The 23,545-nt window shown below is 42.0% G+C and overlaps 1 protein-coding gene across 2 annotated transcripts in view; it reads right to left on the bottom strand.

Moving 5' to 3' along the window:
• Window positions 1-23,545, bottom strand: part of CARS1 (cysteinyl-tRNA synthetase 1) — a 344,636-nt gene that overhangs the window by 212,425 nt on the left and 108,666 nt on the right. For both annotated transcript variants that reach the window (XM_069223014.1, XM_069223013.1), the window contains 6 exons: window positions 22,855-22,953; window positions 15,585-15,734; window positions 13,652-13,792; window positions 8,561-8,649; window positions 8,075-8,196; window positions 4,017-4,129 (listed from right to left, as the gene is read on the bottom strand). In XM_069223014.1, the coding sequence (XP_069079115.1) occupies window positions 4,017-4,129; window positions 8,075-8,196; window positions 8,561-8,649; window positions 13,652-13,792; window positions 15,585-15,734; window positions 22,855-22,953 (714 nt within the window). The remainder of the gene's footprint in view (window positions 1-4,016; window positions 4,130-8,074; window positions 8,197-8,560; window positions 8,650-13,651; window positions 13,793-15,584; window positions 15,735-22,854; window positions 22,954-23,545) is intronic.

Here is a 23,545-nt window from a genome sequence, read left to right as displayed (position 1 = left end):
CAACTAAATAGCGTCTCTTCCTTCACCAGGAGGGCATGGTATGAAAATGTTACTGGAGACCGAGTTCGAAGGTCCCGAAGGGAGAGGCCCACTGGGGGTACGACGGAGTCCCGTCAACTCTATGGCTGGTACTACCTCAACTCGTAGAGAGGAGAAATGCAATTGATAAAAAAACTGACAGTAGACAGATATAGAACCCCAAAATAGATCCGAAGGCGATCTTGACTCTTAGCATAAGCACACATGTCCGAACCCAACAGCAGAGAGAAAGCAATATAGCAATGGAATTGATACCCATGCAAAGTATCACTGAGAAGGAGGAGCCACTCTACCTCATGACTCAACAGACTTTCTTTGAAAAAAAAAACAAGCTGCACACATCCGGACCCAACACCAGATGGCAGGAGTATGCAGAACATTGGTATGTGCAGCCACACATGCCGCCTCGAACATGATGCTTCTGCAGCAACTCCATTGGACTGGGAAGCTGCCAAAGGGGGCTACTCAAGCATTATCAGGAGTCAAATTGGGTTTTAACCCCTAGGGCTCCTCTCGAACACCCGTGAAATGCCAAAGACTAATGGGGAAAACAGACGGGACATCAAAGTACATTATAACGCCTTCATGTCAGGGACGCGGGACATGCTAAAAGGGCTCACACTGTAGATTTACCGACTCTCCAGCTATCCACAAGGCCATTCCCTATGTACTGGTCCTCAAGGGAGTTAGTCCACTTATGCCGGACTTTTTTGAGAGCTATGATCAGGTTGCAAACAAGGTGGTACATTAGACCAATGTTAGGGTGGGTGGTCTTGGGCACCAGCATAATTAGATAAATCACATCCGAAGAGTTTCATGAGTAGGAAATCATCCCAAACCTGATAATAGAGATTGTATTGCCACAAGCTTTAAGAACAGTTTGGTTGTACAGGATATCTTGACTAAGCTTAGACATCTGGTGAATATCCTGACTTCGACTGATATGCTCCCATTAGGCTTTTTTTTTTTTTAAATAGTCCAGCACGCCATGCAACTCTACTATCCGCTCAGGTGCATCACCCAATAACTATTACAAACAGATTTTTGCCCCTCTCACAACCAAAACAGCTTGATTGACTCAAAAACGGGGTCAAAGCTCCCAGTCAACCTGAACAATCTGCTGAGGGTCACCTGACCAACACTCATCCAGCTGCTGTAGCGAACCCAGCATACCTTAGTATGGGCCCTACCAGAGGAGACTACCCAAAGAACGATTCTCATATTCAGGCTGACAAATCTACAAGTGTGGCAAGAATGGCTGCAAAATTGACTAATACAAATTAGCTAAACTTTGTTAGATGTTATGAAGTGTTACACATGCAAGAAACCTGGTTGACAGAAAACGTATTTATAGATGGTGTTGTTTCTTCTACCACTCCTGCCACACCTGGTTCTAAGGGATGTTTAATTACAATAAGTTCCCTCTCTTTACAAGCACTTATTGGGCAAATCTTGATTTGCCCTATTACCAACTCATTCTAATAACCTGCCAAGCACACCACGTTTTTGACAGAAGCAATACTGTGATAGTCAATTAGCTACATAAAGTTGTGAGGAGAAGCTTAAATGGCACCAATGGCAAATATCAGATTTTATGGTTGGGTGATTTTAATACAAGATACTGTTTAGCATCTAACACAGGGTGCTGGGACCTCATGGATGTAGAGGGGGACCCGATTATCCATTTCCGCATTGGCCCATATAGAAAAGAAATCAATTTGCTTTTCATGAAACAGAATTTGGATTCTGCCCTTGATTTTTTGTCCAAAAAAACAATTATGACCCCAATGTATGTTGGGAGGGGATGCTCTAGTTTAAAAGACTTCATTTTGTTCTCCCAAACTTTTAAAAGCTGGGTTAGAGATTATGGGCCTGATTATGAGTTTGGCGGATGGTTTACACCATTCGCCGAACTTCCGACAGGGAGGTTGCCATTATACTGGCTACCTCCCTGCCAGGCCCATTAAGATTTTCCCACTGGGTCAGCGGGCAGAAATCTGAGTTTCTGCCCACTGGCCTAGCAGGAAACAGCCTACAGCATTTCTCAGGCTCGTAAACGGTGTAGGATGCAGGGTACATTAGCACCCGCGCAATGCCAAGCAGACAGTGAACATTGCGAGGGTGCTGGTCAGGGGGACCCCTGCACTGCCCATGCTTAGCAGGAACTAATGGCCCAGAAAAAAGCAGTAAGATAGGATGCGTATCAGCCCTTAATCATGGCCAGTGAACTCAAAGAGCAAACTTTTCTGGCAGACTGTAAATTGTAATTATTTTGAGAACACTCATGAAACTGTCTTTTATACAGAGATGTCTTCGGATGAATTGATCAGACACTTCACACAAGCATGTACAGGCCCAGCTATTACAAGGAATTCTCTGTCTGTTGAGATAGAGGATGATTGTCCCACAGTATCTTCACCCGCCATTTTGCCTTTCACTGGACCAGAAATTAAGCTGAGTGATGTCATATATGCTATTAATAGATGTCCGTCAGGAATAGCTCACGGCCAGACAGGATACCACCAGTTCTTTTTCAAGCTAACATCCCCCGTGGGCTCCCCTTTTGACCAATGTTTTGAAAGTTTCTTTAAGTACGGCCCCCCCGAAGCTAGGTCACATGCAGTCATTGTGCTAATATTTAAGAAATTCTCCAAGGGTAATCAACAATGCTGTTGCCTGATATCACTAATCAACTCTACTGCCAAAATAATGAGTAGAATGCTGTTAGAACAATTGCAAACCTGGGAAAACAAGAACAATATTCTCTTGGAGCTACAATTTGGGTTTCGTACTGGTCTTGGTAAAATTAAGCAACGTTTCAATTTATATCTATTAATGAATAAGTATTTAGTGGCAAAGGAGGGGATGCTATAGTTAGCATTTATGGATCTGAGTTCAGCGTTCGACTGTCAACAGATACAAGCTCTGGAGCATTATGACAAAAATTGGGGCAGAGAGGGGTATTGTAAATTTCTCAAGGGAACTACACTCAGATGTGACTGTCAGTGTGAGTGTGGCCTGAGTGGGGAAACAACAGGAGCTTTCAAGCTTGCAAGAGGCGTACAACAGGGCTGTGTCCTGGCCCCCTTCCTTTTCTCAAAAATAATTTATTAGATCTTAATGTTGATGTCCCCAGGGTTCCACCACTGATATATGCTGATGACATAGACCTACTAGCTAAAACTGTGATTGGGCTACAACGCCTGTTAGGTCACTTCCGTATCTTCATGGCAAACTTGGACCTTAAGGTAAACCAAAATTCAGTGCTTATGACTACTGAAAGAAAAATACACACAACATCCCCAGCCAAATATTCGAAATAACAGCCAAACCTCAACCCACCCACTCTATTTGGGACGTAATCCTGGATATACACTCTAATAAAAAGAATAAAAAGGACATCTGCTAATTTTTGATAGATGGCCTTTGTGTGACAAATGCTACAAACTCACAGTGGGCCCTACAACATGTATCGGCTCTGAAAAAATCCGACTCAGGTGGGGGTAGGAATTTATTGGGTGTGATATACTGCACTTGTAATGACATTCTGTGGAATGTCATGCGGCTCTTGTTGCTTATTCTACACAAATGTACATGTTCCAGTCACTACTAGGCAAGCTTCAGCAGGTCTGACCTGTCAAAACGTAACTTCCCAGGTCGGACTTATATCATACTCAGTAACTAAAGGGTATGCTAAAGTTTGCATCACTCCTAATTCTGAATTATGGTATTTTATAGGCTATTCTTAATGGGGGCCTTATAGTGCTCTCTTAGCGCTGGAAAACAGTGACAGCGTCAGCAGTTCGCATGAAATATATACATGATACCGCTAGCAGTTAATCAGTTAGCCCACAACTATGCTTGGCATAGCAGTTGTAAAGCACAATAAAATGTAGGCACAGACTAGCACTCTGAACAGTGACCTTTTTGGCGACATAGTACAGAAATTGACAAATATACGCCAGCTCCATTCTCACCATTCCCCATGGCGATTTCCACGATGGCTCTCCAGGTTTTGAGCTTTTCCACAAAGCAAAATCATTAGGTGAACGTTTCTCACTTAAACGATCAGCTGATATACTCAGATCACCTGGGAACACAATACAGTGTTGTTAAATTTCTGTGCAATTAAACCACAATCGTCTTGGTTAAACTAATTTAAGGTACAATTAAGAGAAAATTAATTACTACATTCTGAAATAAGTATCACTGAATAAAGTACATCATTTGCTGACAGTTTAGAGAGATGGACAGCAACTACAATGAGCTTTTCCTGATATTTCTTCAGGTATCACTTTAAATAAACCTTTGGCATGAAAATGAACATGTGCCTGTTTAAATAAATGTTGCAATCAAATCAGAATAAAAACCCTCTTGATTCACAGTGTCTCCGACGACTTTTAGTTCCCAGCTGAGATCTTTCAGTAGTTAAGTCACCCGTGGGCATGCATTTTTCATTCACTCAGGCAAGAACAACTTCTTTTATTTTAATAGCCTATCTTTAACTGTTCAATAGCCTACCTTTAACTGCTGCAGTGTACTGATCTCTCACTCTTTGCTCTTTGGTGTGCCCTTCTCTCTTTTTCTAGACCCCTCTTCCTTTCTACGGCGCTGCTTTTGTTTCTCTCATATATTTCTGCATCCAGAACCTCTCAAACTCACCAAAGGAAGAATGCTAAGGTTGGGAACGAAAGTCAGGAGCATACGAGCACATCCCCTTCTACCCCCACCTATCATTCATTCATTTGTTGGAATGGCAAGAAGGATGGCAGGAAAGTTAAAAGGTTGGGGTGAAGGTGGATTGGGCAGCCCTTACCACTATCCCGTCCCACCTACAAAACTGATAATGAACAAGAATCAGTGGTGTTTGCGAGGCATGCTTAGGCTCTCATTTAGAGTTTGGGAGGTGATCATACTTGATAACCCTCCCTATGCAGGTAGGAGACTACCGATTTAAAGGCTAGTCTCCCGCTTCCCGATTCCTGCATTCAAAAACCGGATTCCTCGAGAGGCTTCAGCCAACAGTGACTGGTCTAGTGAGACTTATAGTATTCACTCCCAGTAACCTACTCCTGCAGGTCAGTGCACAACATTTTTGTCACAAACCATCTGTCTGCCAGAGCGCTTTCTCCATGCTGACAGGTAAGGAAAAACATTGTATCTGCTCTTCTGATATCCGATCCTGAAATAGCACACTTTCAAGCCTCATACATGATAACAGACTCAGTTCAGGCCTCAATAGAGGTCAATGGGAGAAATACATTCACCCTATTATTTTTCTGAAATCTCCCACTTTCCTCTTCTAAAATGTTGGCATGTATGAGCAATACACAATTCACCTGAAGCAATGGACTCCCAAGCTCCATTCAGTGCAAGATCACCCACCAAATAAATAGATCGTTGCTGGCTCGCAAGACCTTTGTTGCAAAAAGTGCTTTTTCTAGGGAAGGCCATGACACCAGGGAGTATGGAGCCATTATGGATTTAGAGCAGGCCTTCTGATGCTGCTACCCTGTGAAATATGAACTGTCAGTAAGTGGTTGCCAATGGCGAAGCAAGCAGAGCCCCCGTATTCGGAAATCTGGTTCAGTTCTCATATCTCCCAGTGATGTGCGGAATTTTGAGCGGAGCTAGAAGTGTTAATGACCGATTTGCAGCAGTCCTCCCATTCCACCAAAACATAAATGGCTCCTCTTAATGCAATTTCTCTAAACCTACCCCAACCATTTTATATAAATAAAAGACTCCTGCATACTGCACTTAAGGCCAGATGTACAAAGCCCTTTCACATTCCTTAACGGTCTGAATTGGTATTTCGGCCCGTTAAGAAATGCAAAATGCGTATTTCAAAAATTAATGTACCAACTATTTAAGGATGTACCAGGTGTCCTAGCATTTCAGGGTGATATTTTAATTCATGCAAAAGATGTTGTTTAGCACATTGAAAGTTTAGACAAAGTATTGAACATATTGAGCAAACATGGTATAACTTCCTCCAAAGACAAATGAAAAATTGTAACTGATAAGCTGGAATATCTGGGACACTGCACCACTTTCTGGCGGTATTTAACATAAGGAGGATCTTCTAAGAGCAGTGAAAGATGCACCTACTCATTGCAATAAGGAAGAATTAAAGTCCTCCCTTGGATTAAGTGATTGTTATTCTAGGTTTGTCAATAGGTATGCTACACTTATGGTGCCACTCAAGAAAATGTTGCAATAAAAAGAAAAGTTTGAATAGAGTCCTTTAGAAAATACATTTTTTTCTTTGATCAAAGACATGTTGACTAAGATACCTGCATTAAAAACTTATAGTAGTAACCATAAATGCATTATTACTGTTGGTGAAAGTGCTGTTGGACTTGGTGCAATTCTTTGTCAGTGTATACATAATACAGAATATACCATTGCATTTGCATCCAGAGTTTTAAATGACATAGAAAAGAGATACAGTAATATAAAGAGAGAAGCTCTTGCGTATACGTGGATGGTTAACATATTCATAACTTATGTATGGGGTACACAATTTACTCTATGTACAGACCACAAACCTTCAATGTATTTATTAGGTGATAGGGGTACCTCTTCTGCTTCATCAAGACTAACTCGGATTTGGTCCAAGTTACAAGAATACAATTTTGAAATCCAGTATATACCAGGAGGCAGTAACACCAGAGCCAATTGTTTATCTAGATTACCATCTACTGAAATGACACATAATGAAGATTTTACAGAAAACGAAGGTGTAGTTGTTTGCATGGATTTGGTTAACAAGTATCAGGGTACGATATCCGAAACCAAATGGAAGAAAACTTATGAAGAAGATACTATTTTAGGAAAAGTTATGCAATTTGTTCAAAAAGTTGGCCTCCTGTAAGGCAATTTAAAGGTGAATTATATTGCTTTTGTCAAACTGCTTAGCAACGTACCATTGAATCAGGCATGTTACTAAGAACAGGGAAATTTGTAGTCCTTAAAGGGCTAAGACTGAAAATCATACAGTTAGCTCGTATGGGGCATTTAGGTGCTACAGCTACTAGGAAGACTCTGAAAATGCAATTTTAGTGGCCTTACATGGATAAAGATGTGGATGATTTTGTTAATGAATGTTAAGAATGCATTTTGTCTAATAAACATTGGAAGGTAATGGATACTCCTTTAATATCTACACTGCTACCTTTACGCCAATAATGTAAATTGTCTTTAGATTTAGTTGGATCTGTTTCTTCCTTACCAGATAAGATGACATTTTTAGTTGTAGGCACTGATTATTTGAAGTGGGTATATTATGACTTTATACATTAAATTTCTACATAGGATATTATACATTTCTAGATAAAGTTGTATACTTAGAGGGGTAGACCCAAGAATTAGTTACGGACAATGGTGTTCAATTAAAATAAGAGAGTATGGTGCTATTTCTAAAAAACAGAAGTATCAAACATTATACCACAATTTCTTTGGGCTTCACCCTGCTACCTCAAAGTTTCCCTGCCCCATTTAGAGATAGGGAAAGTGGCAGGTTTCTGACAGCAAAGTATTAACTTGCTCTACCATCAGAAACCTCTGACACTGGCGGCCCATACGCCACAGAGGTAACAGCTCACACTGGTGGTAGGCAGCTTTGATACTTCCTGAACAGGACCACCACTGGAGTCTGGCCATAAAAATAAAACAATGTCCCTAGAGTGCAAGGATAAACTCCCTGAGGGTAATGGACATTTGTTCTGCACAATGAAACATCTGCTTCGGAGGTTTCATTATGGAGAACAAATATTAGACAAGATGGTAGCTTCAATGTGGTAGCAAATCAGGCAGACAGGGAATCTCATGATAAAGCAAGTAGCCATTTGTTGGGGGAGCTGAAGCTAGGGCTTCACTGACCAAGTGGACCAGCCATCAAATTCCAAAATGAGGCACTGAGTTTTGAAACCTTCAAGTGATGCTCACCTTAAGTTCATCCACTTAAGATGTACACTTTTTCTTTCATTCTTATTACTGGTTTTTGAGTAATAAACAAATCAGTATAGATTACCTTCACCCTCCTGAAGAGCCTTTTGATCTCCAACAGCTTCTGGTACCAACTTGGCATAAGAGTGTTTTTCAGAGGCATCAAACTTCACTGTGTCAAAGTACACAGATCCATTTGACAGGTAACTGCAAGATAAAATAGTTTCTAGATGACGTTAAACATTTAGACTTTGTGCAGCAAGTAAGATGTGTTTTTCTGGGACAAACTGACTATGTATCTTTACAGCTATACAGGCGTAAAATGGATGAAATTATTCACATTGGTTGTATAGTTTTGTCTTACTATTGGAGGCATGTGACAAGTGGGCAAACACTTCGTTAAATGAAATCACCATTCACTACTCTCGGTAGAGTACTATCACAATGCCTTAACCAAATTCAGATAATTAAGGTAAACAGTAACACTACTATGAGTTTATAAATATATTTAGGCTAATCACCAACTGCTGTATTAGAATAATCAAATATTTATAAGAAAAAAAAATCTTACCCATAACCATTAGCCACAATCCTCTCAACAAACTCCACAATTTCAGGAACATATTCACTAACCCGAGTCAGTACATCTGGAGGCAAAACCTATTGAGAATTGGAAGCAGATTAGTAATTTGCATATGTGTTTAATGTGCTTATTCACATACTGCAAGAATCACTTCGTACAAGGAAGACATTCAGTCAGGAACCTAAGAGAGCAGTGAAGCAAGAAGGAACATGTGAATACCTCCTCTGCACACAGCATTAATTCAGAACACACAGACTATTTCAAATTGGCTGGTGTTTCTTTATGTTTGTAAAGGCTGGCCATATCTAGTCTCTGAAAAGTCTCTAATTGTGAATTAAAAAGTACAAGAATAAACTAATTTCAAGTAATATGAGTTATAATGTACATTCCATCCATCAGCAGGTAGGACTTGGTTTGCTTAGTCATTTATTTAGCTCTTTCACACAATGATGTCTTCAAAGCTACTTTCACTGGCTCAAGTTTTTGTCAGGCTTTTAAGTGTAATATGTAGTATTATGTAGAAATATGGGTTATGCAGTAAAGGGGTACAATGCTTAGAAGAAATGTGGCGTTGTCTACCTGAAAAAGAGCAAAGGAGGTGAGGCGATATGTAACAGTAGGAGCTTTTGTATGTTAATAAAGCATGAAAGGAGTTGGGGAAGATAGAATCTGATTGTACTGTACATCTGAAAATATGAAAAGAGGAGAGAGGGGTAGTCTAGGACCTAGACTATGGTTGAAAAACTGAAAAGGTGGTAAGAAACCAAGGTCAAGGAGCTACTGTGCAACAAAACAAAAGCAGTGAGCAGGTTAAGACTAGGAGTGTGAGATACAACAAAGAGCTTGTATATACATGAAGAATGTCTGATTGAGTAAGAGAGTTAGAACTAAAAGCTATGCCAAGCTTGTAAAAAATGAGAAATGAAGTGAAAGAAGTGAATCAAGGAGCAACTGCAGATGGTAAGAAAGAAGTGAGAGGGCCAACAATTACAGCTATTGAAAATGTAGAGAAGACGAAGAGAGATAACAGCCGGAGCTAATGCACTTTCATGTCCTTTGCCCTCTTCATACATTGCGAACACTTATTACTTTAATTTGTTAATATACTTATTATTTATGTGCATATTCACAGTATAATGATACTTTGTTATCTGTAATTAGTGCATCACTAGTTCACTGGGTATATACTCATACAATATATTTAGGAAGAAACAGTAGTTTTAGACAAATATGCAAGAGAATTCACATTTGTTTTCAAACCTTATATCACAAACCACAAGCTTTTTTTTTTTTTTTTTTTAAATCATTGTTGAGAAACAGTATATAAGATCTGTGCAGGGGCATTTTAGCGATAGTGAAGCTTGAGAATTCCACAAGGGAGCACTGAATTCAATCATCACTGAATTCATAAAGTCTACATGAAGACTGGACACAGCAGGTCGCGAGCCTCAATAGCTGGCAAGTTATATGTTTCTCAAAAACACAGTAGCATAACACAACGAAGACTGGTCTTGCTTCCAAAAGTAGGCTGCAGACTGAAAAAAACACTGATTTATAAGCAGGCATATTTTTTGCCAGTCCACTAAGAAAACTCTTATTCATAGCATCTTGGTGACAATGTAGACCTTGGCTAAGGAAGAAGGGGTTTAATCGCTGATTGAAGTCATCTAACGATTGTCATTTAATAGGTTATCTATTTTCTTGTTTCTTCATGTAATGCAGCATACTTTTCATATCTACAATCCAGTGCCGCTAATCTATTTACCATATAGTCCACATGTACAAGCACCCTTATTCTACACTTATTGTGTGGACTTCAAATGCAATTTCACGTTTAGGGGAGAGGTGTTCCAGTAACCCACTTTAAATAAATATATTCCTCCAATCCCTGGCAGAATTGATCATTACCCAGTACGCTGAGGGCAATGGAAAGTCTATCAGACCTGTATTTAAAGGTGGACTTGGAAAAACTTATCATAGTGCTCTCACTTCATTAGCTGGATTTCAGAGTAACCTCAGGGGACACACAGAAGTAGTCACCAATTATTACTAATGTTGAGAACTTGATTGTAATATCGGTTTCCTCACTCAATTGACAGGTGCTCCGTACTTTTTAAAGTGCTTAACTAACAAAAGGATTTCCCTGTGTTAGACTGATGTTTTTAATCATATAAAGGAACCCGTGTTAAAATGGCTAGTATGCAGGTAAAGAAAAGCTTGAGAAATCCGTTGATATAATATCGGAGGGAGTAAGAGGGTCCTTGATGACAGTTTTAGTAGTTACAGCAAATACAGATTATCCTTTTTAAATAATTTACTAATGGGTAACGTTTTATCCAAAGAGCCTGCCATTAGGCACTTTAATGTGTCCTCTAATTCCTACACAATATGTACCACACGATCAACAGAAAATCCCCATTGGTTATTAAGAACATGCATCATGGCTTGATGGGAAATTTGATTATAGCTCAAATGAGAAAGCGTCTTGAAGAATTAGTTATTGTATGTAGGCAACATCAACAGCACGTATTACAGCTTGTATGCATTAACAGTGAAGCCCTTACAACTGTGCTGGGACCTCCTTTGCAGAAAATTAGCCCGCAAAAGAATAAATGGAATGGTGGGAAAAATGCCCACCAAAGAAAACAAGTTCTAATTTGGATCACTCATAAAAAAAAATACATTTGAAACGGTCTATCCTTACATAACACCCCATATAAGCATAAAATATTAACCTGTGCGTTCTCCTTGGTATGGTACTTCCTGAAGAATGTTTTGTATGGGGCATGTTATTTGCTAATATATATGCATTACTATGCATATTACACCCTCTTTACTGCTATTACCGAATGTTCTGTAAAAATTACAAAATGAACATGGAGCCAATCTAGAGGTTGATTTGCGTTGACGTTTATGGGTAACTTTGAAACTGTCTCTTCAATCGTCCTGCCGGAGTTATCTACCCTGCTTGATGGTAAGGAACCGATGCCTCCCCGCCGCATCATCTCCCCTGCAAATGTAAGGAACCAAGGCCTCACCTTCCCTCCCTAGCAATAAGAAACCGATGCCTCACCGCCCTGGTAGCAGTAAAGAACTGGCGCCGCTTACCCCAATTGCAGACAGATCCCTTCTCTGTAAATTGACACCCAAAGGGTTTGTGCTGCAGGGGGTTGGGCCTACTTGTCCCAAGGACAAAATAAACATGAAAACTTCTTGCCCTTGACCCCAAACAATATGTCACAGGCGTCGGACAATAAGAATTCCACATCCCTGCCTCCCTGAACAGCACCGTACACTGGGACAACAAATTGTCTATGAGGGCCAGATCTTCACAAATAACTCCATACGGTGCACCATTGATGCAGCGGTCACAGCTGCCGGGGGGATAAACATCAGTATCTTCTTCAGGAGGCATGCTTGACTTCAGTGTTCCATCTTCAAGCCAGAGGTCCAGCAGGCAGTCTTCAACATGCGCTTTGACAAGGAGCATCTGTTTGGACCGCAAGTGGATACAACACTTGATAAAATGAAGAAGGACACTGACCTCCAAGGCCATGAAAGCCTTACAAACTTCCACACATAGAGGTTCCTTTCGCCACCCAGGGTGCAGAGGAATGTACGAATCCACCACTACAGAGGCTTCCAGGTCCCAAAACAAACAGCCTCTGTCCTCTTATGATAGAGGCTACTTCTAAGGCTCCTACAGGAAGGCTAATAACAAAGGGAGAGAGAAGAGTGCCGCTACTTGCTGATCCACCTCCACTGCCAAACAGTGACTCCTTACACCTTCCTCCCGACCATCCAACACCTGTCTATGGAAGACTCCAACACTTCCATTCTATCTCGGATACCATCACTACAGACTAATGGGTCCTTGTCATTATCCAACATGGCTATTGTCTTGAGCTCATTGCCACACACCCCCAACATTCCCCCTCGCACCCACAGGTTGTCGAAAGAGCACCTCATGCTTCTCAAGCAAGAGATTCAAGGTACATTACAACAAGTGTTGCTGTGTCCAAAGGTTAATGCTGTTCGGACTTTATTTATGGTTCATTAATGAAAAGCCTTCATTTTTAGGGTGAGCGCTGTAAACGATTTAAGGTCACACTGCACTACTGACAGTAGTTCCAGTAAAAAACAAAAATAAGTGTACACATATGTTTGAAAAGTTTAACAATATGAGGTTAAGTATAATGCTCCCAGAATGGGACCTTGTCTAGATCAGTTATTATCGTAACAATGAAACTCTACAAAGCAGGATGTTTCTCTACACTATGGCCTCTTAATGTTCTGGTTTCTCTTGTGAGGACCAGGATGAAAATGTTTGGTCTTCTTTCTTTTTGCAAGTCCATCTCTTGTGGAAGACGTTGCCCTTTATCTGTCCAGTAAAGCATGTCATATTCATTGGCAAACTTGTACTCTCACACCATGGTTATGGCAGTGCCTTATATCTTTGGCAAAAATAAAGGTACTATACTATCAAGGGAATCTTTGCTAACAAGGTAATTATTTACAAACAAATCCGAAAAATAAACTGAATTGTATGCCCCTAAAAAGGTGACAAAAAGAATCAATCAAGAAGGAATGAGCCACATAAAGTCTACTTCCTGATTATTAGCAGGTGAAGGCCCGAAAGTTCTGTTTGAAGTGCTGACCAAGAAATTAAAAAAGGAAATTTGGAATAAAAATAAACCAAAGACAGGTATAAAGGGTGTCATTTAAAAAACAGAGAAGGCAGGTGTGTTACTGTATCCTTGCATAAGAATCTAGGCGCATCACTCCCAAGGGAGAGACAATGAAACAGCACAGCTTAAATAATCCTCATTTTTATATACAAATAATTCATGGTTAGTATTGTGTTCTCTCTATTAACTAGAAAGCTCTCAGTTACCAGGAAAAAATCATGAAACACTTTTTCTTACCAGACTGACTCAATGTATGTTACTCAATATATTCAGAACCTTACTTTTAAAATTGTATAAATAAACTGAAAAACGACCAAGACCTAGAGAATAAGGGGGAACTCCCTGGGAATCTGTGAGCATTGTCGATTATAAGGACTGTGCTACTACTTACATTTAAAGCATCCATGTCTTTGTGGTATTCCTCCTCCCAGAATTTAGGCAGTTGTGAAAATATGGAATTGTCCGTCACCTGACTTCCTTGCTTGGCATCCAACCAGTCAGACAACATATCCTTCGCTTCTAGAAGCAGCACCTATGAAACAGGATTTCCTTTTATGCATCCGTATGTCTTAGCAAGATGGAAAAAACATAATTTCATGTAATCACACACTGCAAGATCAAACTGCGTCCAACTTTAGCACAGGCATCTACTTATGAGAGTACTGAGACTATAAATACAATATGATATATATATATATATATAGAGAGAGAGAGAGAGAGAGAGAGAGAGAGACCTACAAACACACACAGAGATATACACACACATTACACTGGCAGTGACAGCAACTGTAGCTACAGTTCAGTCTAGCTTTACACTGAAAACCTGTATTGTAGCTAACATAAATTATTTAATGCAGCCAAAGTTAGCACAAAAAAAATCAAATAACTTACTTGGCTACATTTTAGCATGTAAAGCTTCTTCAAGGGGTATTGGGGGGAAGGAAGGAGTTTAAGAGGGAAGGCTTAACTACCTTTGTTACAGAAAAAGACGCTTTAGACGCTTGCAACTGGAGGTCCAGGATCCAGGTAATGATTAGCTGAAGAAAAGGGCCTTCAAAGCATTGTGAAATGCAAGAAGCTGTGAAACCTGCCTCAGTATTAAGTCACAACTCACACCAGAAATTTGCTCTCAGATAGCTGAAAGAACTGCCATCTCGGTAGAACTTTTTATAGATAGAATCTTAAGCAGAAGTTGATTATTGATTCTTCTGTTGACCTAATCTGAGTCAACGGGCTGGTTTATAATGCAGATCTAACTGGGACAAGGCAGTACATCCCGGTTGATGAAACATTTTCTTAATCATACAGAGTGATGTAAACAGCATTCTTTGATCCACATGGTGACAATGACGATCTCTCCAAACGCAGGAAACATGAGCAAATTTCTTTAGCTGGCATGTTAAGTCTCACAGTCATTATAAATGCTGGAATTAGGGCCCTGTCAAATGGCTGTTTATTCCTTTAACATGGAGAGCATTTTTCTATCACACAACATTGAAATACTTGTAAAGGAACTGTACAAGTAATTAAAAAGGCACAAGTAAAGCACACAAGTGTGATACAAACAAAGATTTTGATAGGATCAAGCAAAATCAAGACACTTTACTTGGTGATGTACAAATGATATTTTTTTTGCTAAAACCTGATTTCCACACATTGTGCGCTAAATAGCATTATCAGCAAAACTGCATGATAGTACGAATTTTGTGGCCAATTCAATCGAAAATGCAATGTTTGTAAATGGCAGTGTGCTACCACACATTTGCAACAGAGTGCCACTGGCGACATACCACATCCTTACCACTCTCCTGCTGAATCGGAGTGACTCTTGTGCGATCATGCTCTTTGTGTGACCCTTGGATTTTTTCCAGTGCCTATGACTTCAGTGATGTAACACTAATGGCATCACCCAGTTCTGAAAATTGTTTCAGAACTGCTGACAGTCACATTCTGAAATCTTTGCACCTCTCTTATGCTGCTAGCTCTGGGGACAAGATATAGGCTATTACAATAATCCAGTGAACGGTGAAGAAATGAATGATGGGCAGTAAAAAGGCGAAAAAATAAAATCCTGAAATGACATCATCGTAACTGGCCAATTTCAAGGGGGTTTGTGGGGAGGTGTATTGTAGCCATAACTTCACTATAATAGCACAGAATCCAATTTGGCTGCAGCACAACATGATTTCAGGCTGAATGTATGCTGGAGGCTGTGCGGTCCTCATAAATGGAAACAAATCTGTGGTAGCACTGAGCTCAACAATCAAAAAACATACAAGTAGCACAAGAGCCAGAATACTAAACAATAGGCTTCTTAGAATTACCATTGCATGTTTGTCAACTTCCTCCAGAGACAGTTTGTTCTGAATTGCCTTTGCAAGAGGCTCCACGGAAGACGTCACTGCATTCTGGATTCTTTCCAGCATTTGCCTTTTGTCAGGATCTGTTGTCTTAATTAAGTTATCTGAAAAAGACTGCATTATCCAAGAAAAATGTATGAATAGTGCATGCCTAAGTAAAAAATCAACATTTGGTAAAGGGTCTGCTATAGCAATCAATAAAAAAACATTTAAAACAATCACATTTTCGCATAAAACATCATTCAGACTTAATTGATTATTGCAGCCTTTAAAAAACAATATGCACGGTCTTTTACCAGGACACCCACTTAATACAAATAAGGCAAACATAAAACAACATAGCAATACAGCTATGGAACAGACACAACTATTCCATCCCTTCCCTGCTACAACGGTCTCAATAAAAAAAAAAAAAAACTTGATAATATAGTGAATGTAGTGAGTAAAGACATCTTAAATTTAATTATAGATATGAATCTTGTATGTAAAGCCCCACACTCTCATAGGAGCTGAATCATGTAAGAATGATTTAGTGATCCTTCTGATATAGAAGACCCTTCTTGGTTTCGCACATGTTTTATAACTGTGTTCCCTCAACCATCAACCTGCAAAATTAATACTTGGGACTGAAAAACATATGAACAACCAGTTCTGGTGTATCAAAGTCATAGTGAGTCCATGCAATGCCTCTTCATCTTCCCCCTGATCTGGCAAGGAGAGTTAGGCTAATGCAGAGCTTTTGACATAGTAGTTCTACGCTTATGATAAAAACTCAGTTGAATCTAAGTTCGAGCCCTGTGTTACGCTGACTGCTGGCTGCAAAGTACCGGAAACAGCAAAAAAAAAAAAAAAAAAAAAAAAATGAATATGTTAAAACATGAATAAAGTCAACATAAATGAAAAATAACCAAAAGTGAATAGAATTCACGACTAAAAGTTAAAAAATGTCTCTTCAAAAAAAAAAATTCACTTTCAATATAAAAAGTGGCCACAATTCTGTGTCAGGACCAGAGGCGAGGATTATGCTGTACTTTCTTCACCATTTTACCAATAGCAGCCATCATAAGGAACAGACAAAATACATTTTTTCCCATGAAACTAGGAAAAAAGTCGAACAAACAATTGTCCTATCAGTTTACACGGAGCCCTTATAGTTCTCTGTCCCTGTTGATTCCCCCTCTTTCTTTGCTGCTCCAGCAGCCAATAAAAGTGCCTCCAGGCTCTGGCCACGTTTATTTATAGATTCTTACTAGGACTCTGTTTCTAAGTTTGCATTTTGTTGTTTGGTCACATTTTGCCTCTTTTGTATTTTTTTTAAAGCGTGGCCGCGGGTTCGCGGCTGCTGCTCAGTCTGCTGATATGCTTCGGTGCTCAAGGAAATGCAGAGTGGGCCTCCAGCCCCTGGAGGGCACCACAAACTGTAAGTAAAGCACTGCGCAACTCCCTGGGTACATTCTGTAGAGTCAGTGTGGCCGGCCGGAGCCATTTACGAGCACAACATCTCAATTCTATGTCAGGACCGGAGGCGAGGATTATGCATTTCTTTCTTCACTCTTTATTTAACATCAGAGTTCAAAGTTCAACAGATTAGAAAAAATGAACAACAACACCCATGAGACGTCTCCATAGTAACCAATGTCCAATCACTGCTATCTCCGACGGTCTGTATATAAATCCTGTGGTGCCGTCGTCCGTCCTCTTTCTTCACTGCTCATCGTCAGTTAAGTCTCTTGGCCCTGCTGTCTCTGAGATTGCTGGGGGAAAGAGTATTTGATACTGTATATTGTGCTTAGCCTTGTGCCGGCAAATTGCTTGAAACTTGTTATATTTAATAACGCTACAAGCGCGGTAGGCTTTCTTTGCCCGAGCGCAGACTCGTTTATTGATTACGTGTCGGGTCCACCAGAGGGTGCTCTTTCGCGTGCGCTGGTGTCCCGAAGCACTTTCCTCAGAGATCTGAGGCGCGTGAGCGCTCGATCGCTTTAGAATAGCGCAGTAGGGTTTTCTTGGAGCGTGAAGCTCATATTAACCCTCCAACCCCCCTCAGAACACCGAATCAGTGGTAAGGTCAGCTCCCGTTCGAGGAGCGCAGCACAGCAGTTGTGAAACACGCACTAAGGCCGTTTGGTCTCACATTGCTGACATTGCGGGGGGGCTTCCCTCATTAGTATTATAAAGGGAGATTATCCTGTACATCTTACCTACTGTGTCCCCCTATGCAGTCCATTCAGGACCATGATTTCTACCCCAGCCTGTCCCCAGGGGAGGGCACCTAGCAGCGTACGCTACCTCCTGAGGTAGATGTACTCCTTACCCAGGCCACAACTAGGGCCTTGGCTCCCCTTAAGGATAGTGTAGCTAAGCTATCCGACCAAGTTTTTAAGGGGACAGGCATGTTTGGGGGGACGGGTGTTGCCCCTAAAATAACATCAATGGGCCCCAAGAAACTACGCAAGCACGACGCAGGCACCTGGAAGGCTTTGATCGCCTCACTGAGGTTTTCCATAAGAGTGCGCGCGTGCGCTTAAGCGGCCACCCTTCCGGGAGGGATCTTACCCTTGAGACCGGTGAAGAGGTTCACCCCATATTGGACCCTGATGCAGGGTCACCCAAGCGGGTCGAGGGGGACACAGAGGGGGGATTCCTCCTCCGAGGAGCAGGACTCCGGTCGTCCTTGGCGTCCAGCTCCTGCCACACCAGACCCACAAGAGGCTCCGATTCAGAGATGTTCGAAACTGAGGGCATATATCATCTTAGATCCTCTGAGTGGAGACCGGAGAAGAGAGTAGAGGACTATGTCGCCAGCAAAATATGGCAACCTCTGGATAAGGAGGTTAGGACCCGGCTGAAGTCCGAGTGTCCTCACCCTACTCTGCCAGGCAAAGTAGCGGCAACCCCAGATATTGACTCGAAGATGTGTACATTCTTCGCAAAATATACCAAAGACCCCAAGAAGGGCATAGACCGATCCTGGAGAGCATGCCAGGACAAATTGTTAGATGTCTTAGTACCCCTAACACAGATAATACAACTAGCTGAGCACTGCTACGCACATTAATACATCCCTGCCAACGGATATCGTGGCCAGATGGGCTCAAAGAGTAGTCTGTCTCCTGGGCAACGCCAATTGCGCTCTCTCCGCGGAGAGGCACAGCTCTTTACCGATTAAAATCAACCTCAAACTGGGAGAACTCCCCAACTCAGAGGCAGGGGCTATCGCCGAAAGGAATTTGTTTGGCAACCCTTTTGGGAAAGAACTGGGCAAGTTCGTAGCCAACTTCTCGGCGCTTGATAAAGCACAGTCCTCCATAAAAAATATTTTTCCGGGGAAGGTTTTTGGGGGGGCCGGAAGACGTAGGGGTCGCTCCTCCGCCCGCATGTATCAGCAAGGCCTAAATTTCTATCCCAACAGAAACAATGGATGGCGAGATGGCCGCCAAGGCGTCACCTTCCCCAATCGGAGTAGAGGAAAAGAGGAAAGAGCAGAAGAGGCACCCCTGGCGGACCAAACGCTCCTGGAGGCACCAATGGTAAGAATTACCCTTTTTTCCCCTCAAATTCACGGAGGGAGGCTGCGTCTTTTCACGCACAAGTGGGCACAGATAACATCAGATGCCTGGGTTTTACAGACCGTGACTGGGTTCCGCATAGAGTTCTGGGAACACTGGTTCAAGAGGGTATTCCGCGACCTTTGGTCTTTACGGAGATAGACTCTGCTCTGATAGACTCGGAAGTCCAAGACCTCCTGCGCAAGGAGGCCATTCGCATATCGGTCCGTGACACCAGGGGTTTCGTGAGCAACCTCTTCCTCTTAGAGAAAAAGAACAAAGGCTTCCGGCCGGTAATCAACCTCAAAGCCTTCAACGAGTGGGTGGTGTACAGACACTTCAAAATGGAAGGCATTCACATGCTCAGGGATCTCCTTCTGCAAGGGGATTGGCTGATTCGTCTGGACCTCAAGGATGCCTATCTGACGGTCCCAAATTTTCCCCCTCATCGCAGATTCCTGCAATTTCTTTGGAGGGATCAAGTGTTCAAATTCATGTCCCTGCCCTTCGGCCTATCGTCGGCACAGTGGTGCTTCACGAAACTGCTCAAGGCAGTGGTGGAGTACCTACAGTCCCGGGGGATCCGCCTGATCATTTATCTCGACAACATCCTCCTGATGGACCAATCCCACACGCAACTGCTGTCCAATGCGACCACAACTATTACACTCCTCCAGGATTTGGGGTTTGTAATAAATCCTCAGCCAGTATCTTCTTGGGGAATGCAAACTGTGCCATTTCAACAGAGAGGCGCCGTTCGCTCCTCATTAAGATCAACCTTAAATTCGGGGACTTTGCCACTACAGAGGCTGGCCCCGTCACCAAAAGGGACCCGTTCATTTGGGAGCTTGGCAAATTTGTGGTAACTTTCAATTCTCTTGAAAAGAGGCAGTTTTCCATCAACCATATTTTTACCTGCTGGGTTTTCACCAGGGCTGGTCGTGGCAGGGGGTGCTTGGGCAGTCGTTTTCAGTCTACAGGATCCAGCTGGCCACTTTCAGTCTACAGGCCCCAGAAGAGGATCTGGCAGTAGAAGAGGACAATTTCAAGACCCCTCAAAGTTGGGAAATTTTACCCCAACCAGAGGCTACCCCAGATACTGGGGCTCCAGAGGTGGACACAAAGGCGGCGGTCACAGTGCCCTTCAACTCCTGGGAACTTCAGACTCCTGGGTACTCAAAACCGTGCAGGGCTTCCATACAGAGTCCTACGGGTCACCTACCCAAAGGGATACCCTATCACACAGGTGTTTTCCAACGTGGCCTCTGCCTTGGTAGATGTAGAGGTGGTTGAACTCCTTTCCAAGGGTGCCATCAAACAGACGTCCCCTCACCCAGCAGGTTTCCTCAGCAATTTCTTCTTGGTAGAGAAGAGGGTGGTGGTCAATCTCGGACAGGAACTGCACTAGACGGCAAATACCTATACCTCTCTATGCCGAATAGCGAGAATAGTGTGACTGCTGTCCTTCTCAATGCAGGCCATTTTTCCTGGACCATTGCATTATCAGGCCTTACAATGGCTCAAAGCCTTCCCCCTCAGACAGAGTCTTATGTACTCTCAGATGATTCCATTATCAGAGGAAGCTTGAGAAGAGATACATGGTGGTTGACCCACATGTAAGTATGGGACGGTTGGGCGATATTCAGTTCCCTCCCCAAACTAATCATGGAATCCGACGCCAGTGGCTCAGGTTGGGGTGTATAATGTGGGGGGTTCTCCACCAGTGGAAAGTGGTCATCTCAAGAAAAATCCCTGCAGATAAACTACCTAGAAGTTCTGGCAGGCTAGTTTGGGGTCTGATGCTGGGTCAAGGACTGAACAAAATACTGTATACTTCTCAAGATGGTCAATGGGGTGGCAGTATGCCATAAAAAACACCTGGGAGGTACTCGCTCAACAGCTCTCTCAGACCTGGCCTGGAACTTCTGGAATTACTGTCTCAAGAACCAGATCTCGGTCTCAGTGGAGCACTTCCCAGGCAGGTCCAAACAGGTTGCAGATTGGCACTCCTGTCATCTCTGAGTTACAAATCTTTGGCGACTGCACCCATCCGTCTTCCGGACTCTTCAAGTCTGGTGGGGTCCATTCTCAGTAGACCGCTTTCAGGAGCTTCTTCTGGATCTGAGCGGGAATCACCACCACCTAGGTCTCTCTCTCTTATGGCATGGAGGATTACAGGGAACAAAGGAAAGTTTTAGGACTTTCGAGCCAAGCTGCATCTCTCCACTCCAAAGCATGGGCTGACGGTACCATCAAGAGATATGTTGGCTTGGGTTAGATTGTTGGGCTGGTGTCACCAACACCACCTGTATCCAGCGGAGACAGAAATTGTCCATATCCTGAGCGTCCTTGTTTCTTTGGCCTCTGAAGGATTAGCCTACAGGTCCATCAATACTTTGCACCAAAAGGGGATCATCCAGTGGGATAACATCCCTTGGTGTGGAAACTTCTGAGGGGCATTCAGTTATCGCTTCTAACAGAGCCTCACTATTTGACCTTGTGAAACATCAACAAAGTCCTCAAGCGCTATTTGTCATGGCAGTCCAACAAATATCTTTTATTTACAGAGATCTCAGCAAAATTGGCTACCCTCCTATGCCTGCTGTCATGTCGTAGAGTTTTTGACGTCAGGGCACTGGATATTACAGGTAGGGTATTTACCCCTCAGACCCTTACACTTCTCCCCAAACAGAATTATAAACTGTCCTGCTTGGTACCAGCAGCGAGGGATTGTTTTTAAGCAGGATTTTGGTTCAGAAGGTGGCAGATGGCCCTTCAGTCCTTTAAAGGCAGAAACAGGATGCATGCTGGCACTTTGACCCTTAAAACCTATTATGAGAAGAATATGTATGTATTGACCAAAAACAACAGCTGCATGCCTAAGCAGGCTACCCTCCTTTAAGAAGTGCCATGATATTCAGCTCAGCATTCAAGGGACGCATGCTGGGCTGAGGTGCTGGCTCTCCGTTAGCAAACGTTTTAAGATCTGTCCTTGCGTGTTGCAGGTCGAGAATGAAGGGAAGCCCCCATTACATACTTGAAAAAGGTTGACTTGCTACCATAGTAAGCTCAGCAAATTTCTGTAAATAAGACAATGGTAAACACACCCTTAGATTTTCTGCATTGGGTATTTTAAGTACATTTTTACAGATACTTTTTTCCAGTTTAATTTTTTAAGCTTTATTTTCAATATCTTTGTTCTTGAGGATGTGATCTAATTGATCAAGGGCAACCTACACAATAGCGTACTGTTCCAGTGAATATGTGGTCCAGGACACAAGACACCTGGTTTGCCCAGTACAGCTATGTGCCTGGGTGCAACTGTTTATCGGGCAGCACTGGTATGAAGTACCTTTATCAGATGCATTAGTAACAGTTGACATTATGGATTAGCTATATAATCATTCTCAATTCAAATAATTGATGAATTACATTGGCTCGTATGGGAATAAATGGGCTATGGTATGTATCAGTCACAGATGACCTTAAAACTAATGGTTTTGTAATCTGATAAAAATAAGAGAAATTAATTGTGAACTGATTTGTTAAAATAAATTGCAAACAATTTTGAACAAACATTCTGAACAGCTGTTAGCTAAGCGCTCAATATGCAACGCTATAATTCCTTACAGAATTCGAAGCCAGTGAAATGTAAACAAAAAAATGCTAAAATGTCCAAGTCTCACCTGCATGGCTACCCGGACATCTTCTAATAGCTGTGCAGCAGGTAACCTCTTTTCTTTGTATTGTTCAAAAAGGTAATTTTGTCGTGCCCTCTTGATAATCTAAAGGAAAAATGTATCTGTTAAGAGTCGATCTAAAAATTAGACAAACCAGTTTTCTTCAAGAACCAACAATTCACTATACAAAATGTATTGCGGTCTTAGTTACATTTATTAAGACATAAACAATAGGATACCGGTCATAACAAGAGGCAAACATGCCTCTCTGTCCAGTTCTTCGATTAAAGGCATCCTAAAATATGTCCAAACGCAGTCTTACCATTTTTAAGTTTCTAAACAGCACTTTTTCACAGAGCTCTTAAGGCTGTGGCTACCCCATAATGGCCAGAGGAAAAACAAATGGGTGAAACTCCCCCACCGCAACGCATTTAAAGAAAACCTTAGTTTAGTACCATACACAAGCAGTCATCAGCAAAACAACTTTGCCATTTGTTATTTAAAACGCGCATGAGTCATCCCGGGAGGGGTAACTAACGCAGAGCAAAACACAAATAAAAAAAAGAGGTAACTGCTAAATTAGAACAGCACTGTCTTGAGTAGTTTTCTAAATTTAGGATGATCAGAGCACATTCGAATATGAAGAGGTAACTTATTCCAATACAAAGGGGCTAGGTAACAGAAGGACCTACCCCTG

The sequence above is a fragment of the Pleurodeles waltl genome, chromosome 3_1, assembly GCF_031143425.1.
Source record: "Pleurodeles waltl isolate 20211129_DDA chromosome 3_1, aPleWal1.hap1.20221129, whole genome shotgun sequence".
NCBI lineage: Eukaryota > Metazoa > Chordata > Amphibia > Caudata > Salamandridae > Pleurodeles > Pleurodeles waltl.
This window is presented reverse-complemented; position numbering and strand designations above follow the sequence as displayed.